The sequence below is a fragment of the Streptopelia decaocto genome (assembly GCF_964273445.1).
Source record: "Streptopelia decaocto genome assembly, chromosome: 1".
Classification (NCBI taxonomy): Eukaryota; Metazoa; Chordata; class Aves; order Columbiformes; family Columbidae; genus Streptopelia; species Streptopelia decaocto.
In genome coordinates this window covers 101,094,318-101,115,834 of record NC_138663.1, presented here as the reverse complement: position 1 = coordinate 101,115,834, position 21,517 = coordinate 101,094,318, and the positions used below count along the sequence as shown (strand labels likewise).

At 37.8% G+C, this 21,517-nt stretch overlaps 1 protein-coding gene across 1 annotated transcript in view; it reads left to right on the top strand.

Moving 5' to 3' along the window:
* Positions 1-21,517, top strand: part of MID1 (midline 1) — a 146,800-nt gene that overhangs the window by 37,620 nt on the left and 87,663 nt on the right. The window contains exon 2 of the mRNA XM_082055534.1: positions 8,490-9,205. Coding sequence (XP_081911660.1) covers positions 8,546-9,205 — 660 coding nt within the window. The 5' untranslated portion in view covers positions 8,490-8,545. The remainder of the gene's footprint in view (positions 1-8,489; positions 9,206-21,517) is intronic.

Below are 21,517 nucleotides of genomic sequence, written 5' to 3'. Positions count from 1 at the left end.
CCTTTTGGAGCAGGCCTTGGGCTTTGGTGAGAATTGTGCTCCCCAAATGGACAAGCAGACCTGCCAGTTCCCACTTTGTTGTTTCTGGGCTCAGGAAGCCAGAGTTGTGTGTTCCCTGCACCAATGACAGAGGTTTCTCTTAGATGTCTAAAGTAGATTATCTTCTGAGCACAGATATAATTTGTTCCTTATCCTCCACTCTCCCACGGTTCACAGCTAGTTTCCCTTTCTAATTACCTGATTAAAATCTTGATTTTTAAATACACCACTGATCTTATGGAGTTCAGCGTACTGACAGTACAGCAGGCATAAATTAGAAGGAGGTCCTCAGTGTTGGACAGTGGGGTTTTTTGCAATCGCCAGAATCTCTTTGTAGTCTTTGCAAATGTGCAGAATATAATTCTGAGAATGTGTTTTTGTTCTTTAAAAAAACAAAAAATGAAAAATATTTTACAAAATTTTTTTTTAATTATCACATCTGAGGAGCAGAGAGCAGGACTGGAGAGGCTAGCATTGTGTGCCTTGTGATAGGGATAGCTCTGTATACACAAGGAGTTCAGTTAGTCAAAAGTGCATCTTGCATGTAGTTCAAATTCAGAGTCCTGTGTGGCAGGTGAGATCACACTTTCATACCTGTTGTAGTTCCTGGGACATTTCTTGCTGTTATTTTTAAAGGCTGTCTGTGATAAGAAAGCAGACCTTGGAGTTCTTCATTGAGAACTTATAATGTCATTATCTAGGTGGAGGCAATTATTATGAATGTAAGTAGTATTTAAGATTCCTCTTACTTAGCTGCAGGAAAAGAATTCATAGGACAACTTGGTGGAAAGAGAATACAATTATTTCTTTAAGCCACCCTAAGATCTTCCTGAAAACTTGCAGTAGCTTAAGGACCCCAGTGTTTCCAAGCTGCACTAAATTATGTGTTCATGTGTGTGAACACATATGACTAGAAGGAATGTGCCGAACTATTTCTGTTGCTATATCATCTACACTAAAGATCAGGGAGTACCATGTCACCTAAGGCATTACACAAGTGAAATTCCCAGCTGGGAAGATGTGGGAGATTTCCAGGTCTACTGTGCAGACAAAGCTCTATGAAAACTGGTGGGTTTTGATATTTACTATTTGGATAAAATTATTTTACTTTCCTTTTGTTATTGAGTAGCATCCATCATCTAGGAAGCTCTTGTCTTAAAATCAGAGAAAAAAAAAAAAGTGCGGTATATAGAAATTTGTCCCCTTTGGCAAGTTTGTGAGGTTGTTCCAGTCATTGTTTCCCATACTGCCAGTATCCAGACCAAGATGTGAACCAAATTCCTCAATATTTGTTATTGTATAGTTACTATATACCCCAGAATAAATACCAATTCCTCAAATGAAGAGTGTGAATTTAGTTGAAGACATTTTCGGAAGAGACCTTCAGCCATAATTTTTTTAGAATGTCACTGCTGTTGCCAGTAGATCTGTGCTGATTCACATGTGCTAAAGATTAAGCAATCCTTTGCTTTCAGTCCCCTGAAGCATTTTGAGGAAGTCTTAAATCTTGTATCTAAAAAATAAAGCTAAGAGAGTTGCAAGAATTTAGAAAATATAGCTCTAAGAGCATTCCAAATGTATTGTATCTAGATTTATGCACACATGTATGAAACTATCTCTAATGCTACAGATAATACTAAATCAGCTATTTATCGATGGCTTTGGGATTTATAGGACGTGAGTTTTTTTTCTTGCCTGTTAGCATTTGCGACTCAGTTATTGTTTTAGCTTCCATGAGAAGGAATATGTGATGTTGTGCCAAAGACCTTAATTCTATGAGATGTTCTTGTCTCACTGAATAACACACAGGATCCAACCTATTGAAAATATGTTCTCCTACTAGCATACATTTCAACCAGAGAGAGATGTTGTCTTGGCTTTATATCACTACAAACAGCATAGCAAATGTGCATTTGTTATATAAATATCCTTTAAATGTTACAAACAGCTATCTCAACATCATGTAAATATTCCCTGTAACTTTTAGACAAGGCAGCTAATCTTTCTTCTGTCAGTGAAAATGTGTGAATAGGATGAACTAGTCATTTTCTTTTATGCTGAGTGTTTATTTTTGCATATCAGGAGCTTTTGAACAGCACTATCCTTTGAATATTTATTAATTTTCACTGCTTTGATAAAAACCAGTGGGAAAACAAATATTTGCTTCCTTCAGGGTGTGTGCAGCTTGCTTTATTTAGCATTATAGAAGTTTCCATTAAGTATTTCTAAAGAAAAAAAAAAAAAATCTGAGTTTTTAGTATTAGTTCCTTTACTCTACTTACACTGACTATACTGCTTACCTGAATATCTCACTAGCTGTGCTGCTGACAATTACTAGCATCACAAGTACTCATAGACTTCAACGTCTGTGCTGCAGAAGGTAAAAACTGTAATGGACTTGGGACACAGTGGGCTATGAAGCAGTCTATTGTTTTTATCACATCTGAAAGGTTTATTGACTGTGAAGTGAAATGATCACATTTACTTGTTGGAAGGAAAAGTTCCTCCTGAAACAACTCTGTGTATATCCTAAAACAGGAAAGAAAATGTCAACAAAGAATAGTATTTTCTTCCTTTTTTTTTTTTTTTTTCTTTTTCAGAGCTAACAGAAGGAATTGAATTGCAAGTGTTTTTTTATTGCCCATAGCAGACTTTATGACAGGAATAGAAATTTTAAGTTTTCCTTTTATAGTGCACTTAAGAGAAAAATACTGTCACTTTGAAAACTGCAGATGTATATTATGATAGTAGCCTTCTTAAGCACTTGCCATAGATTATTCAGGAATAGTGTGTGTGTTGACTGTCATTACGCTTATACTATAAATCTAGGATACATATATCCATGCACACACACATTCATGCATACATGCAGACCACATTTTATTAACTTTCATACTTAAATGTTCGTATTTCATGCAAAATTTCACTTCATACTCATATAATTGCAGTTTAAGAAATTGCATTTTCTAACTGAAAAAGTTGGCAAGTGTTTTCTACAAAAATACTCAATCTTCAAGTGTTTGCTTTGAATTTTATCTGTGGTCTTGTGTCTGTTTATGAACAATCCTATATATGAGCTTGGAGGATCATGGCTGAAATAGCCTTACTGTAGTATGCATTTGGTAGTAGCCTTAACACAATGAATTGTTAGAAAAATTTATTAGGAAAAATGCTATTTGAACCTGCTTGGGCCTATTTGGGCCACAATTCGACGGAAGACAACAAACTGTGGTTTTGCCAGAGACATAACACACCATGGCATTTTGGAACAAGTCCAGCTCCTTTGCCCAGTGATTTTTTTCTCACTAAGATTCTTAAAATTTGCAGTATGGCCTACAGGTCTCTTTCCTCCTTCAATATCACTGAGTCACTGCAATGACTCCTTCAATATCACTGCAACTTAAAAGTTTGCTGAAACAGCTTTTATTTGTACTATGGGGTTCACATTTACTAGAGTGGGAAACAAAACGTTGTAGGACATCTTTTTCCACCACTTTTTCACTCCTGATAGACTCTTTTCTCTCCTTCCCTGAAGGATGTAGGAGCAGCTGGAACAGAAAAGGAGCAAGAGGCAACATGTGGCATGCTAAAACATTGCCTGCTCACTTTATTCAAATAGCTAGTGATTTATTCTGCGTAGGGAGAAATCTGTACTGTCTTACTGACCAAAAATGACCTCAGTATACTGGAATTTTTGCCACATTCATTTTTAAGTGTAGCTTTATATTTTACTCATTTCATTTCAAACATTAATGCTAATACTTCAGAACAGTTCATGTCCTATAGTAGCTTGGATGTACAGAATTAAGGTGAAGAGTGTTCTTTGGCAAAGTCACACTGTAATTACTTTGTTAATATAACAACTGTAAATACTTATCAATATTATTGATCATCTGGATAACACCAGTGAAAAACAGATGAATGTGGAGACCATGTAAGGTCACTAATCACCTCTCTGGTGAGTGTTATTAGTTAGGCTGAAGTGTCCTATCCATATCCAACTTTAATAAAATGCTATTAGCCTTCTTGAAATATTTTATTACTGTAGCATCACCAGGTCTTATAGTATTACTGCTAGATGTTTGTCTTTTTCCCAAGGAGTTTAACAGGACCATTGTTTTGGACATTAAATGCAATTTTCTGATTGTATTTTGGGTGCAGAAAGAGTGAAAGCCTTTGCACAGGAGCCAAATAAGGGTGTTTGCTGTGAGGGCAGCTCCACGTAGCAATGTGTGGTTTGCAATATCTTTCTATTGGCATCTGAGTTCTTCAGAAAATATAAATACATTGCTTTCCTGTGAGGAAGTGCTTACAGTTTTGATTCATGGAAGACTTCCCCCACCAACACGTTCTGGTATTTTTATCCTGCTGCTTCTATATACTGCTTCTGTACTTAAAGCGTAGAGGTCATTCGTAACACTGGCACTCCCAGCAATGAAAAACAAGGAGTCAGCCTTCAGTCAGTCCTGGGCTGATTTCAGGGCCACCAAATCACCACATTTTCCTATAAATAGTAATGTTTCAAAGAATTGTGAACTGCATATTTTGTGTCCTTCTCAGGAAATGTGTTTCTAGGCTTTGATTACTAGGGTCTCATTGACATCAGTGGTAACAGTCTTCTGGAGTTTGGTAGTATCTCTGATCCGTAATTTTTCAAGTGTAAAACAAACAGAAGGCATAATACAGCATTTTTGAAGCACGGCATTGCATCCAGTTATGAAACACCTTGACATTTTTTTTAATCTATTCAGCTTTACTGGTACTTAACATACTGAAATTTATCTAGTTCAGCTTTAGCTTTAATTTCTCCCATGTCTTTTCACTTCTGAAATGTGTTGGGTGCACTTCTGTGCAACTGAAGGCTGTAATAACACCTGCAAAATATATCTTTCTTAAAACAAGAGCTGCAAAGATGCTAATTCAACTAGGCTCAGTAAAAGTCTTGCCATGAACTACATTGAGATCGTGATTTCATTTACTGCATTGCTTACCATATATTGCATAAGAAATTGTTATCGGCTGAGGAAATGTCAGTTCCAAAATTACTTAAGTGTATCTTTGATTTTTAAATAACACTTAGCTTTTGACAATCACTTTTACTTTGATGTCTGCTCTTAAAACTACCTCTTGTGGGTAGAAAAATAATACTTCCCATTTCAGTGACATTTTGATAATTGCATAATCTTCTGACAGTAGTTCCATATTTTTGCAAATACAAAATGCTGTACTAAGAATTCCTTCTTTCCTTTCTGTGTGTGGAGACTGTCTATGTGGCTATCAATTTATGGGCCATGTCAAACATGGAATACAACCGTGTGCATATATAACCCTGCGTATTGAGTTTCTACTGAATCTTCTAGTTTACTGTAGCTATGGATTATCTACCACTCTCAAGGAAAACAAACAAACAAACAAACAATTATTGAATATGAAACTTTAAGGCAAGGGCAAATGAGTTTGAAAGATTTTGTAGCTGGATCAGCAGCACAGTCTGTACTTCAGGCACTAACCTAAAAGCAAAAGCAGAATTGTAGGCAATTAAAGAGTAATCATTGGAATGCCCAGAAAATGCAGCCCCTCTTTAGTGCCTCTTAAAGGATTCATTAGTTAGTCTCAGATGCAGCGTGACAACTGTGAAAGAAAATAGGGAAATGTCATTTTTTGCTTTCTGTCAGTGTTCTCGGCTTTGATTACCTTGGAAGATAGGCTGTTATTCCAAGATGTTTACAGTCTAAGATCAGATTTTGGCACTCTTGCTCATACTGAATAGCATTAGTCAGGCCTAAGCTACTGCTCATTCAGGTCAGATAGATCAGAATTAGTCATCAGTTGAAACAGTGGTATTTATGTAGAGGCATGACAGTGATTCAAACGGCTTTTCATGAAGCAGTGATGCGAATGTTTTTCTGCTGGTTTTATCTCTTTAGCTCTACCTCATTTCATGTGAGTACCATTAAAAAAACAAAAACAAAAACAAAAACAAAACAAAACAAAAAAACCCCACACACAAAAAAAAAAACCCACAAAAAAACCCACACCAAACCTTTGGTTAAAAACAAAAAAATAGGGCTTTAAGAAGGAAACTGAATGAAAGAAACCTTTTGACGCATGAAGAAGCTGAAGGGACTTTGTACAGAAACTAGAGGATGGAGGAAAGCTCCATATCCAAAACATGGTTCTAAGAAACAAACAAGAAAGGTTGGCAGATCTTCACTGGACTGCCAATAGAGGAGCAATAATTGGTTTGCTTTTTTAAAATGTTGTTTCCCGTCAATGCCAAATTCTCTTCTCCCACTTCCAGTGCAGTGTTCAGCCTGCAGAATAAGTAGATGATGAGGTGCACGGTTGTGGTGTGGAAGGGATTAAAACAGTGTGGGTTTTGATCTTCTGGGACTTCTGTGATACAGATAGCAAAGAGAAGGAAAAGACAAACTGGTCTTCATTTGCAGAAAAAGCTTTCATCTTTTCTGTGCTATGTGGCTACGACTGAGAGGGAGTTGTCTTTCTGCTTATATCAAATAGCCAGGCCTTTAATTTTGACCAGATGCACCATACAATTATGGCAGCTGATGGATAGTTATAAATGAATTAGTCTTTGGCAAACTGAACTTTATTTCAAGTAAGATCAGCATTACAGAAGATACAGGAAAGGAAATTTTTTGATGGGGTCAGTGCATTTTTTAAATGCTCAGATTTCTTGGCAGAATAAAAGGATGCATTAGTGCAAAGAGGCAAAGTATCCTAATGTCTAAGCAAACCCTTGGAACAGACGCCTTACTGCTCTTCCCACAGAGCAAGCAGGACTAAATACTGACGGACAGTCTGAACCTTGCCTCTGTCTGCTGAACTTTCCTTTTTACTGTGGTTCATGTTGGGGTTATAGGTAGCATTCCTGTGACTGCCACCACGCTCCCCACACTAATTGTCATGAAGTACAGAAGATTCAAGCACACTTGGTTCCCAAGGCTGCTAATGAGCCCTGAGCTCTCCTCACCCTTAATGAACCAAGGTTCCTTTGTGGGGGATTCTTGTCCATCCCTTCTTTTCCCTGGTCAGGGGATGAGGCAAGAGTTCACACAACCAAACAATGACTTTACAGTGTAAAGACGATGCAGCTGTGCCATCTGAAGCCATCCCCAGTTATGAGCAACAAAGCTTAAATAGATTGTACTGTGAAGAGGTACAGCTCTGTGAGTGTGAAGCATAGCTTTTGCTTCTGCTTCACTGACCTGTCTGTTTGTGGCAGCGACGGGCCCTTGACAGGAGCTTAGGCAGGGAGAGCTGCGTAGGGCGACTCTTTCAAAACCACTCTCTGTAACGCTGAGCACAGGAAAGGAAACAAAATGAAGTTTCAGTTGATCTCTGATGGGGGTGTACTGCTGCATCCTCCAGAAAATCCCATGCCCTCCGTTTAAAAGTCATTGATTCCTAATCCACTTCAGGTGATTAATTAGGCCACTAAAACAAGCAGTAGTTCATCCATATTAGCAATAGAGAATACTCACACAAAAGTGCAAGCACACACACACCCCCTAGCAAATCACACATCTCACTGTCTTACTCTCTAGAGGCTCTTCTTGTACTGTAGGTTAGGTTCATGAGAAATTTGGGCTTAACTATTCTTAATCACCTACTTCATTTGTCTTCCTTTAGTCATTTCATTTACAGCACTGTGTGATCCTCTGTCTATATTTATCTTTCTGCAAATATGCATGTGATATATGTTTGTGCATATGTGTACAGGTACACATGCACAAAAATACTGGTATATGTAAACAGAGACACATACGTCCTAGAAATACACAGGAGTATTTTAATATATGATATATATGTAAAACTATCACATGCTTTCCTAGAAATGTTATTCCCTGTGTATACTCAAATATATATTTACACAGACATACTTTACATGCTGTACTAATGCTATAACATCAAATGAAATTTTCAATCTGTTAAAAAAACTGTTATTTGTAACAGCAGTGAGAGATTTAAGGTTATCAGATATAATACCCTAGACTAATCTTTGCACAATGTTATACTAGGTTGAAGAGGTTTTTTTAAGTTTTACAAGTAGATTAGTGAAGCCAAAAGCAGGATCTGCAGAAGAAATCTAATTTTCGTGTAACAGACTATTTGAAGGCTATAATTTGGGGTTTTAATAATGCACAGAAACATCTGCTGTTTTCCTCTGTTGCATGAGAGAGAAAAAGAAAGAGAAAGAAATTAAGAAGGAGCATTTGCTTTGCATTCTTAAGTGAAGAGAGGCAAGACAAAAAATAAAGCAGCCCAGTTTTAAATACCTTGATGTGTGCAGGTTCAAAACTTTAGATTGCCCTCCTGCCTGGCGTGGTGGATTGATAGCCCCGGGAGCAGTGGCGAAAGCTGACAACCCCCCATGGCTGACCCCTCATGTACTCTCTCGCCTAATCGAATTTTACGTGTGTTTCCAGATAGCTGATCAGCTTCCCTGGATTTCGCTGACGCCACAGGAAAGCTTTGCCTGAAGATGGAAACACTGGAGTCGGAACTGACCTGCCCTATCTGTCTGGAGCTGTTTGAAGACCCGCTGCTGCTGCCTTGTGCTCACAGCCTCTGCTTCAACTGCGCGCACCGCATCCTGGTCTCCCACTGCGCCGCCAACGAGCCGGTGGAGTCTATCACCGCCTTCCAGTGCCCGACCTGCCGTTATGTCATCACCCTCAGCCAGCGCGGACTAGACGGGCTCAAGCGCAACGTCACCCTGCAGAACATCATCGACAGGTTCCAGAAAGCTTCGGTCAGTGGGCCCAATTCCCCCAGCGAGACCCGCCGGGAGCGGGCGTTCGATAGCAACAGCATGTCGTCCTGCGAGAAGGTGCTCTGCCAGTTCTGCGATCAGGACCCTGCTCAGGAGGCGGTGAAAACCTGCGTTACCTGCGAGGTGTCCTACTGCGAGGACTGCCTGAAAGCCACTCACCCCAACAAGAAGCCGTTCACTGGCCACCGGCTCATTGAGCCCATCCCAGACTCTCACATCAGAGGATTAATGTGCTTGGAGCATGAGGATGAGAAAGTTAACATGTACTGTGTGACTGACGACCAGTTAATTTGTGCCTTGTGTAAACTGGTTGGGCGACACCGTGACCATCAAGTGGCAGCTTTAAGTGAGCGCTATGACAAGCTAAAGGTTAGTGCTACTTACTGGTCTTTCTAGCCAAGCAGCCTGTGGTTGGGAAGGAAAGTGCCCTTGGGTTCTGTGCTAAATTTTGCATTTGGGCGGAGGTTGGGAAAGGTAGGTGCACAATCTCTAATCAGATGAGATACACATGCAGATCTATATGAGCATTTGCTCATCACCATTGAAAAGATGTCAGATGCTGCTTAAAGAAAGATTCCTCAGTTGTGCTTTGATTTCTCTATAGCTGTCATAAGGAATATGCAGCATATACTACTATTTAGCTGAATTTTTTTATCTCCCTACAGCTTTATTTGTGGCAGCTGACAAGGTTTAGTGCTGACTGCACAGACACAGGCGCTGATTCAAATGTCAGGCATTCTTTGCGTATGCTCTGCTGTTGAATATTTTTCATTTGGTTGCTTTCATTGTGAAAAGCCCTTTGCATCGCCGCTAAGAGAAGATGCATTTATCTGTGCCGGCTTCAGGGATGCCATCTGCCCGGCCAGCCAGGGAAACCAAATGCCAGCTCAGCTCTTCCCGCTCTGCCTCCCTCCTCAGCTCACAGGCAGCAGTCCTGAAAACAAATTCAAAATTCTTTCTGAGCTTCTTGTGGCATTCCCATGGCTTGGCGAGCTCCTGGTACATGTCCTGCCAGGTAACCAGATAGCTCCAGCAGGCCGCTGGTGCCATGCAGGATGCCCTGGGTGGGGTGGCAGTGGGCAGCCAGGTCTCAGGGTGCTAAGGAAGCTCTCCAGGCTGCTGGCGGAGTTCCCACTGAACTCCCGCCCACATGGGTGCATGTTCCTCTCACGCTGATTTAGGTGCTGCTGCAGAGCAAAGAGAGGAATTAGACACCCACGCTTTCCTGCACCCGCTCCCTTTGGAGGGTCTGAGTGTGCCTGTGTGTGGCTGACAGGAAATATTTTCTAAAGATGGGCTGCAATAGAGAAACCACAAGCGCGGAGGGCAAAGCTTATTTGTCAGCCTTCTTACTCAGCATTTCAGAGGCAGAAAAAGAAAGCGAATTAATAGGTTTAACTAACTGCAAGTGTTTCTTTAAATACTTTCAGACAAAAATATGTGGTTGCACATGATAACTTTATGTGAGCGCAGGTGAAATCTGCATACGCTTGCTGTGTGGATTTTGTGCCTTTATGTACGTACAAACATGCAGATTGTATTCTATGATTATTTTAGCATAACGAGAGACAATATCTAGGCTTCATAGCTTCCTTTAATCAACCAAAGACTTTTTTATTTATTAAGGAGGAGTTTAGGTTTTTTGTGGGTTTTTTTGTTTGGTTGTTTTGTTGGTTTTGTTTGATTGTTTTTTTGAACTGCTTTGTTATTTTGTTAGAGTTTAGCCATTGATAAAATGGGGCATGGACTATAAATGTGAATAGAAGGTGCCTGGACTTGCTGTACTTTTTGATAATCTACTGGGTTTATATCGTTAACAGGTGCTACTATTTAGTAAGGTAATGGTGATTGAATGATTGTATTGCTTACCAACTTTATACAAGTAGGAATGTACTACTTAACAAGAAATACCCTTCAAATTAAGTACTAGATATGTATATTTTTGAGGATGTCAATGAATGTTAAATATTTCTTAGTGTTGGTATACCTAGATGTATTTCTGTGCCCATATGCCTAAGCAAACTCTGAATGGGTACCTCAGACAGGCAAGCAATGTTGATGTTAGATGTTACATAATTTAGCTAGCTTGGCAGAAGCCTAATAAAGTACCTTTTGCCAGCCACTTCGAGGAGTAGTTCAAGTACTAATTTAATGATTAGCGGAGGTCTGTGTCAAATAACTCTTCTTTACTTATAATGACAACTCCTACCATTGTTTGTAATATCTGTATAATTTTTTTTTTTTTTTTTTAGATATGGACTTTTTTATACTCAAACTATCTAAAAGTACTTTGTACAGATAATTATTAACCTACATGAAATGAAGCTCCTATCCCTTTTGTCATAAGACAACTTATTTCCATTTTCTAAGGCCAGCGATTACATCGGTCATGCCAATTATGCCAATGATTCTGACATGTTTATACTCTGAGCCCAGGAACGGTAGGCTAGGTGGTTTCCATCCAGATGCAGTATCCATTCTCTGTTTATAAGAAGGTAACCTGAAAACTATGTCCTCATTGCCTCTTCCATCTCAGAAATTTGTGCTGGTTTATACATCAAACTCTGAAAATGAGATTTTTCTGTACCATAGATGGGCATCTATCTCTCAGAAGTAAAGGAATGATACCCATTCATACCAGCATTTAGTTGCTGAGAGACAAGAATTTCAGGTCCATTTTAACGTTCAGGTCTCCTCCATCATAAACGATGATATGGCCTCTTGAGTCGCTGGTCATGCTGCTAATGTAAATCTTAGGCATGAACTTTTAGATAGCCTTTGTTAACTTACAGATAATGTGCATGTGCCATTGGCAAATTCAATGATGAAGGGGATTAGAAAATCCCTACCTGAAAGGGCAGGTTGTTGCTTACTGTATCGCTGCTGTGGGTTTTTAAAATATGTGGGGTTTGCTAGATAGGCTACCCACATATTTAAAAATATTCTGGAAGAATGAGCATGCAGTAGCCAGTATTATAGTGGATTCATTCAAAACTGAGTGGTTAATTGTATGTTTAAAAAAGAAAAGCAAAACCGCTTCAAGTGACACTCTTTCTTGTGGTTTTCTTTTTAAATCGACACATTGTTAGTGCTAACAACAGCAACTGGTGTTGCTCTGGGTGTCAAGCTATGCTAATTACTTGCATTCTCTTCCAGTGGTGTTACTAATTATTTAAACAATATATCATCCTTCATTAAGCATAGGACAAAAGATGCCATTACAATCTAGCTCCTTTTGTGGCAAAAATGAAACCTCTTAATTAGGAGTTCTGTACACTTGTCCAACAGAGGCTTCTATGCTGAAGTGTCTTTAACAGTCAATGTAACAGCAATTGTGGACACTGGAAAATGAGAAAGTATTTTCCCTTAGCAGCTACTGCTTGTACTGGTGCTTTTCTTTCTCAACTTGTACTGGGTTGGAGGGGGTTGAGGGCATTTGTTTTCTTCCAAGAGGAGCAATTTCTTGCTTAGTTACATGACCACATGAGATAGCTTCATGGTTATAGTTGGTTTAGTGTTTATTTACGTGGTGTTGGACTTTTTTAAAGTAGATCATAGACAGATGCATATTAAAAATGGAAAAATGGTAAACCATGACTATGACAGAGAACAGGAAATATTCTGGTGAAGCACAGAATTTATGAGGTGGTGTTCAAAATTGTAGTATAAATTAGGAAAAAAAAAATAGCTACATAAATAACGAGACCTTTAGAAATAGATGATACAAATGCTTATGGTTAGCCCACCATATTACCTCAAAGAAAATATATATGGCTTGATACTTTTGATATTGATTCTTTGCTTTTTTCTTGTTTTAATGGAAAGGAAAAGACAATTGAAAAGTATGTTCATTTTTTTCAGAGAAAATTCATAAAATTACCATTGTTCTATAGATGTATTTATACTCTAGAAAGTGATAAGAAAAATGAAAATATAAGATTTATATTGAACAAGAGAGAATATTTTGGGGAGAATTTACAAGGTGTGGATGGAAAGATGTCACTCATTAAATATCAACAAAAAGCCATGAAGGGGTGTAACAAAAGACAAAATAGACAATAAGCCATATTTTTTAATTATTTAAAGCCAGCAGAACTCTATTGAAACCAATGTTTTTATTCACCTTCACATTTACTGAGAATCTGACCACTGACACATATATTCTTGCCAAATTTTGACACAATTTTTGTGGTGCTTAGTCAAGGAGGATCTTTTGTTGAATGGAACTGCTGTAGGTTAGCTGTGGTTCTCCATGTTTTTGTTTGAATCTTATTAGTGCTGACGTGTATTGGGCATGTTTACCAAGGCAGGGCTGTCCTCTGAATGGCACTCAGCAATTCCAGGAACAAAAGGGAGCTTCTTGTTTGTGTGGTTTTCACCTAGTTTCAGTGGCAGAATTCATACACATCTATCTTCTCTATGCTGTTGATTCAGGATTCAAGGACTGGTTTTCTACAGTGTGTCAATTCAATTATTCACAAATAATTTTTTGGTGGGAAGCAGCCACAAACTGTTTCCATGTAAGGAAAATTGCATTCAACCCTTATAAGCCTACTTTGACTGTTTAAAAGTAGGAGACTCTGTCAAGGCCACAGCTTCTACAAATAGAGTGCAAAAACTTCTGCTTTCCTGCTATGTGTATTATGAATTTTAAAACTTTTCATACTGAAAAGTCTTTGCAGAGATACTGGCAAAATATGTGTTGAAGCTTTCCAACTATTTTTACTTGACATTATTTTGTACTTGCACATACAGTGATACCATAACAACCCAGCACTTATAAATTTATACTTGTGCAAACAGTGGGGTTGACAAACTGGGAACATTGGTTTCTGGACTCGCATATAAATATATTATGCGCATACATCTAAATGTGTGTCTATACACATTTTATGGACGTATTTATAGTGCTTGTGTTAGTATATAAAGGCAATACTGCATATGTTTGTATGTATGTGTATGTAGACTTGTTTGACTAGCATAGAAATACATGTAATTTCTAGTAATGTGTAAGCTCACTAGTATCTAGAATCTTGAATTTAAATAAATACACATGTGCCTATACTTTAAGTAAGTATATACAGTTTCATATACATGTGTAGGTCAGTTAAAATATATTGGGTCACTTATACATATGAACTACATGTTAATAGTTTTACTTGGTATCCATTTTTAACATTCCATACATATAGGGTTTTTTAGTAGTTGAGTATTTCACATCTAAATTTATAGTTTCCTTGTTTACCCCTAACTTTACTAACTTCCTATTTAAGGGAAATTATTTAACTAAAAAAAATCTGACTGATAGGTAAAGACATAGTATTTCAGTGTTATAGTGACGTGTTATTAAACATTTAGATAAGTGGCACTTTCCTTTACATGGTACTTAATAGATTCAAAGTGTAGAAAGTTACTTTCTATAGTGCCAGTTATGCAGGTTTAGCATATAGTTAAAACACAATAATCCAATCTGAAAATGTGGAGCTTGTGGGCTTTCATTATTACTAAATTATTTTTAGATTAGATGCAGCTTGATATTATTATTAGATTTTTATTAGATTAAATACTTCTTGACAGATATTTCAGTGTATTATTTTTTATGAAATTAAAATTATGAATGATCTCTTAGTATAGGCTATTATCTGATACTACTTAACCCAGAAATACATGCGAAAATGTAACTAAGTGGCTATGCTTCATTATTTGCAAAGATACAAAAATATTACGTTGTTGCATGGAAGAAGATTGATATAGAAATGAACTATTTTACTGCATCTGTTTTCCAGCTACACTTATTTTATTATGTAGCATATAAATATTAAGGCAGACTTTAGAACATTCTCTCTTTAGTCTAGTGTTATCTCAAGTGGCTCAGTTTCCTCCATCTTGTATTTCTTTGACGAAGTCTAGAAGGATTATAGAAAATGTTAATGCGCAAATATTAATAATAACATCAGTCCTTTTTTGAGGGTTTGTTTGATGTGGTTTTTTTTTTCCTTTTTTGAAAATTTTAGACTGTTTTAGTGTAGTTCAAAATTCATTGTATTTACAGCTGTATATAATGAACTATGACTTTACAGCATTTATAAGTACCATGATATTGTTTCTAATGAAATAATTAAATAATATATAAATTATTAGCTAGCACAAGTCAGTTTTTTTAAACTCACCTTCACAAATTTAACAGCTGGCAAGTCTTTAAAAGGTGTTCGCATACTACTTACTTCCTTCAATTTTTAGTGGAAATGATGGTGTCGAAGGCATAATCTATTCAGGAAGAACACAAGAATTAAATAAGATTGTGAATAGTACTGCACTATTATCTTTTTTCTCATGACTCTGGTTTCCAGGGAAGCCAAACTGGGAATTAATTAAAATGTATTTTCATCATTTTCCATGGAGTTGGTCCAAAATGTTCAGATAACAGACTTTAAGTCCGTGTTCTAGCTCTAAATTTGCTTATTGTAATGACCTCTTGACTGACCCTTTGTTGCTTATGAGTTTTTAGATAAAATGATGCTTGAAAGTTGGTGGTGGAATATGATGCTCGAAATTTGATGTTGGAATGTCATGCATGACATAGACTTCCTCAGAAGGAGAATTTCTGTTTAAACAATAAATAATAAAGCAATTTAAAAAACAAACAAACAAACAATTAAAATGGAAATGAAGTAAATAGATGAGGGTAAGAGTGAATAACAAGCTGTTTTAGAACACTGGGCATAGACTGACCCTTTGTTTAGGAAATGTAATGACTGTTTACCGGAGTAACAAGTGTAGGGTTGGTGACAGGAAAAGTTACAAATGAGTGACCTTTCAAAGGCAGAACACTTAAGAGTTTTAGCATAACAGTACATCTTCTCATAACTGATAAATTGAATGAGTAATCTAATTCTTTTAGTGCTTTACTGGGGAATGATAAAGCTAGTTGGAGGTTGTGGCTAAAAAATCCATGGACAGTAGGCTAAAACTCTTCAGTGTCGCTGAGACATATGCAGAAGGGTATGAATATGTTGCTCTATTTGTTAGGTAGGTATATTCTGAACTAATTTTAAGGTATAACCTTATCTTAATGCAAATATTTTAAAAAACAATGTGACAGCAAATAGATTTTCAGACAAAGGTGAAGGTGGTTAATAATTTGCTTTAAACAAGCAAAACCCACCCCGAAACCTGAATGAAATTATCACACAAACAAGCACTGCAGAACACTCAATATTCAGATTTCTCTCAGGCTTTAATTTAATCTCTTAAATTACTCTGTGAAGAGAAGTTTAAATCACTTTAACTCTGTCCTGTAATGACATACAATCATAGGATTTTAGTTCTTTATTTTATGTTGAACAATTTTCATGACTTATTTTACTTTTTTTCATATTGTCTGATCTTAAAACACAAATACAGCCACCGTCCCAGCACACTACTTTCCATTTCAGGTTTTACAAGAGTACATCTATTATGATTTTCTTTGGCTTTCTTTTTTTCAGCAAAGTGTACACTTCCTAGCAAAATGATAATACTTTTATGTATCCTCAGCCCTCTGAATCTGTACAAAGGGTCTCATACCAATATGGTGCCTAATCCGGAAAGCCTGAATAGTCCATGGAGAGGTAATCTCCTCCAGAAGGTCATGGATTGGAAAGCCGCGTTGAGTTGCTAAAGCACACTTTGGACTCAGAGCCTGGTATGAATGTTAAGACTGTGTGTTCCCTCTTTCTCCCATCCATATTTACCTGTCCCCAAAACCAGCTATCCAGCCCTTTATGTCCCTTGGCAACCCTTGACCCTCCACACAGGAATTCTTTTGCTGGGAAGGACACTGTTGCTCTCAAGAGCCAGCACCTACACCGAAGATGTTGGGTAAAGGGATTCCTGCCCCTCACAGCTTTCACGTCTCATAATGCACTCCCGCAAATCAGATAGAGCCTGGTCTATTTTCCAGTTATCTAGATTCAGTGAAAAATGAAGGAGCGGGAAATAAAATGGAAAAATAGGTGATTTTATCATTCTATGACTATACTGAGTTACTCCTAGACCTTCTGTAAATGCTTACTTAACCAATTCCTGCCCTTTTACAGTATAAATGCTTAATTGAAAGTGCATTGTCTTCATCAGTAAAATGTTTAGAACCTATTGGGAAGCTAATGAGTAATATATCACTGACTTTCTTGATGGAATGCCTTGATGGTACCAACAGGATTGCTTTCAATTATAGCCTTTTCTTTTTTAATTTCTGTAGGATGGAATGGAATCACTTAGTTTACAAATTTCTCCTTTGTGTGCAGTGTTGGTTCTATGCAATATCCCAATTTAAAACTGTGGAAGGGGAGCACGTGCAGGGTTGTTTTAATGCCTCGGACGAAAGTGCTCAAGGGACTGGAGCTCTGTGTTGCCTCTACCATATATGTCCCCCCCAGTTAGAGCTGACCAACCCACTTTCAGCTGTCCCCAGTCGCCAAGATGTGAGACTTTGTCATAGCTAGAATTGCACTGCAAAATTTAGAAAATTATGTGCCACCTGCTAGCACCTGTGTGTTTGCATATACACCTGTGTCTGAAAGAGCCCCATGAGATTGTGAGAGCTGAAAACTGGAAAGGGAAGAGAAAAAGGGGCAAGCAGTGAGTCCATAGTCAGGAGTATGGTCCTGTAGATGGCTGGTCCTGGGGATGGAGATTTTGGGTCCCAGGACTAATGTAAGGATGGGATCGCTAATATACCTCTTCTTCAGGGCTATGCCTAAAATTATAAGCATTTTTCTTCTGTATCGTTTCCTGTAATTCCACCTATAATGCATACACATATTTAAATACATACTTTAATGGTATTAAGCTTGCACTTTTGCCTCAGAAGATAAATACTAAACTGTTCAGCTACAAATAAGCTGGATCATTTCTGTTAGTAGATCACACTGGAAAAAATCTTACCACGCTCAGAGTATCAGAGCTGGAGGAAGCAATGATTAATTTGAAGCTGCTGCTGAAAACTAAAAAAAAAAAAGTTATTCCCTGATAAAAATTATCCAGTTTTTGTCTTTTCTTTGAATTTTGTTTGGATAGATATGGATACTTTTATGACTTGCCAAACTCTCCTGTTTTCCTCATGCAATTCACATTGAGATTTCATGCTGTCTGTGAATAACAATGTCATTTCAAGCTTGTAACACATTAGAATGTCAGAGAAATTTTCCATATCTACATCCAGCAGATAGGTAAAAATAGTTAAAGGTAAGAAAACAAAAAAAACAAAAAAGACCATCATCTTTCATTAACTATCAGAAAAGCTAAAATATCCTTTGACAGAGTAAAAGAGAACCTGCATTGCTGTATTAGTTATATGGATTAATGTTGTTCTGGTTTTTGGGACAGTTGTGTCCCCTGGTAGGGCACTCTGCTTTGCCAGCTGGCAGTTGCTGTGGGCTCCTGCATTACAGTAGCCTCGCCACTGAAACTCATCTCTGCACTTCTGGAGTTGTACTGGTTGTTTTGAAATGTGAGGCTGTGCACCCGAGTTTTATTATTTGCTATGATGCAGCCAAATGTTAAAAGAGATTGAAGACAGGCAGCTATTCACAACACATGTGTCTCGTGGTAGAAGCATTAAGGAGACTCATTAGGCTGTAGTTAATGACAGTGTGTACAAACTCTATTTTCAGATTAAGCCAGCAGCATATGGCGAATATAACTCATCCAAACTGAACTTGAGCAATATCTGTCTTCATAATAAGTTACCAAAGAGAAGAAAACATACTGATCAGCGTATGAATGATAGGTCAGCTGAGTAGGTATCTAAAATGTTTTATTTGTGGCCCGAAGTCTAAACACATATGTGCAAGAAAACCCTTCAAAGGAATAATTGAAGGAACTATTAAAATATTACAGATATTTGATTGACATTATCAGTTCAAAAAAATAAGAAATTGTCAGTACAAAAATAGATATTTTAAATGCCTTTGCTAGTATACCAAACCTAACTATATTCTGTAACCTATAAAAGGGGAAAAATATATGCAAGAGACTGGTAGAGTTGAATGCTTGGTAAGGAAAGCCCTTGTGTTTTTCCAGTAGACATGGACCTCTTGGTCACTTTATGGTCTTTCCTATGGCTCCTGCTTCCCCCATGTAGACAGATGCTGGGGGCTGCTGAGGCAGTGGGTCACTCCAGGATGGCTCTACCAATGCTGGGGCTCTCCTGTTGCACAGGGTGTTATTCAGCTTCGCGGGACTTAGTGCCGCTTGCTTCTCTGTGAGTCCTTGCTGTTGGAAGGCAAGCACTGAGGGTTAAAATCCGTCAGTACATTGAAAACTCTGCCATGTGAGGGAGCCCCTGCACTGAGGCCGTTGTTCATCCCACAGGGTGATTCGTGCTGATTTAGGGAAAGGAGCTGCTCAAGGTGTCTGATGAGGCTGTGCAAACTTTGCATGAAATTTATATGATGATGCAATCTTTTTATTTTTTTTTTCACGTACCTTAAATATGGGTAGATGTTATTGTTCCTTCTGCATTTGATTACAACCTTCAACTTAAAAATATGCTGCATCTTGGGGGGGAAGGGGCATTATATTAGGCATATGATGAGGTTTTCACCCTCTTTTGAGCATTTCTTATGATCACTCTTGAGGAAAAAGTGACCTTTCCATTCAGATCCACCAGTTAGAGCAGCAACCATGAAACTGTTTTGTGGTTTTCACGTTGTCTTTCTCTCTGCTGAATTAGCTTTTTTTTTCCGACTTGGTAGACATGTTCTCCAGCTCTCCTAAAATTCTGATGCACTGAAATTCTTATGGAAGCGGGATGCTATGAATTACTGTAGTTCTTTTTGGCTAAGAATATTATCAGGGGAACCTTTTTTTACCCCTTTAATTTACTTGATTACTTCCAGCTTTGTCGATGTTTATACAAATTGAAAGCCTTTGTCTGAACATACAGTGAATTACTCTAAGTAATACCACCTCTTTTAAATTAATAATCTTCTTCTCATGTCTTTTGTTAAAAGAGGCTTGGTAAAGATGGTGATAAGCTAATAAAACATTTTTCTGAATACCTGCAAAACACTTAAATGAAGTCTAAATTTTGAGCAGTTTTAAATAGATTCTTGCTCTGTCTAAATCAGTTTACATGTTCGCACTTGAAAGCAATGTAATTTGTCTGTCAAATAAATCACTACTACTCATTAGGAAAAAATCAAACAAACAACAAAACAAGCAAAAAAGCCTGATTTGGAGTTCTGCTCTTAAATCTCATAATGCTTAATTTCAGCACTGTTAAAGTCAGTGAAGGCTTTGGATTTTATTGTACACAACATCAAAATAATTTTGAACAAATCAGGGAACTATTTTAGCCTAATTGTTGCCTCTATTGTGTGTAGAGTTGAGTGTTTGCAATGTAGGGGTACAGGTAAATTGTTGAGTTACAGGTAAATGATTGTCACAAGTTACAAATTCAGATGTGAGAGAGCTTATTTTGGAATGACTCTGCTTATAGTATAACAATTGAACTGTCACTGCAAGAAGAAACACAACAGAAAAGTAAAGGGGAGGATGCTTGTTTTTTATGGTGATTTGTTTGGTTTGGGTTTTTTAATAGTTTTGTTTTGCTTTGCTTTGTTCTGTTTTTTCCTGATATATTCTAAGTATGGTAGGAAGCTCATTTCACCCTGAAGTTCAAGAGCAGAGTGCCTCATTGAATGACTCCTGCTTGCAGAATGGGCTCTGAATCTGCTGTCACATGTTTTCCTTGGAGGAACATGTTTCCTTCCTGAGGAGGTCTGTAAGGTCAGGCAAATATCCGATCTTGGAAGCTGCTTGTCTCAGCGCTGCTCTCTCTGACTCATTTCTACAGAAAAATTTGTAGGGAAAGTCTGTCAGAAACTCTGGAGTGTAGCTAGATGCTTCAGTAATGGGAAGACACTTTAAACAAGGCATGCCAGGTAGAAGAGAAATGTTTTGAAGCTTTGAGGTTTTATTCTTTTACATACTATGTACATAATCTGAGTATTTCTGCTTAAGAGTCAGAATTCATGTAACTGGTTTCTAGTGCTGTAAAGCAGTAATATCTTGGTGGTTTGAGTGAAAGGCCTCCTGTTCAGTCTTAAATGTTTGCCTTATTACTACTTTTGCTTCATATTATGTTTACAGCATATATCAAATTCTGGCCTCAGGCATACCAGCATAACTCTACATTGCTTCAGCAAATATTATTGGATTTTTAAATTATTTATTAGGCACTTATTTTTGACTATTTGGGTTTTTTCTTGTTTATACTTCTAGCACTGAGAATACATTATGGGTTCACTGAACCAATTTAAGAAGTCTGCTGCTGCCAAAAACTGGTGCATCCTGTTACGTCGTTCTCTCTGATGTAGTCTAGGAAGACTGCTGCGCTAGATGCTGATAGTAGATGCACAAGTCAGGTGCCTAAAATACAATTTCCCAGCAGCCAAATCAATTTAATGGATGGATTCTGTGGGTCCACCATTTTCCCTCTCCTGTAGCAGTGTATCCCTACTTCATTCTCAGCATCTGAGCCATGCCTGTACACTCTCACCCTGATCTATAGCAGCTCTCAAGGTCACTGAAAAAACAACTACGCATGTTAAGTGAATAATTTTCTGGATGTCTATCAAGTTGAAATGACTCAGTGACAGTTCAGACCTACTCTGGTTCTGGCACACAGTAAAGATG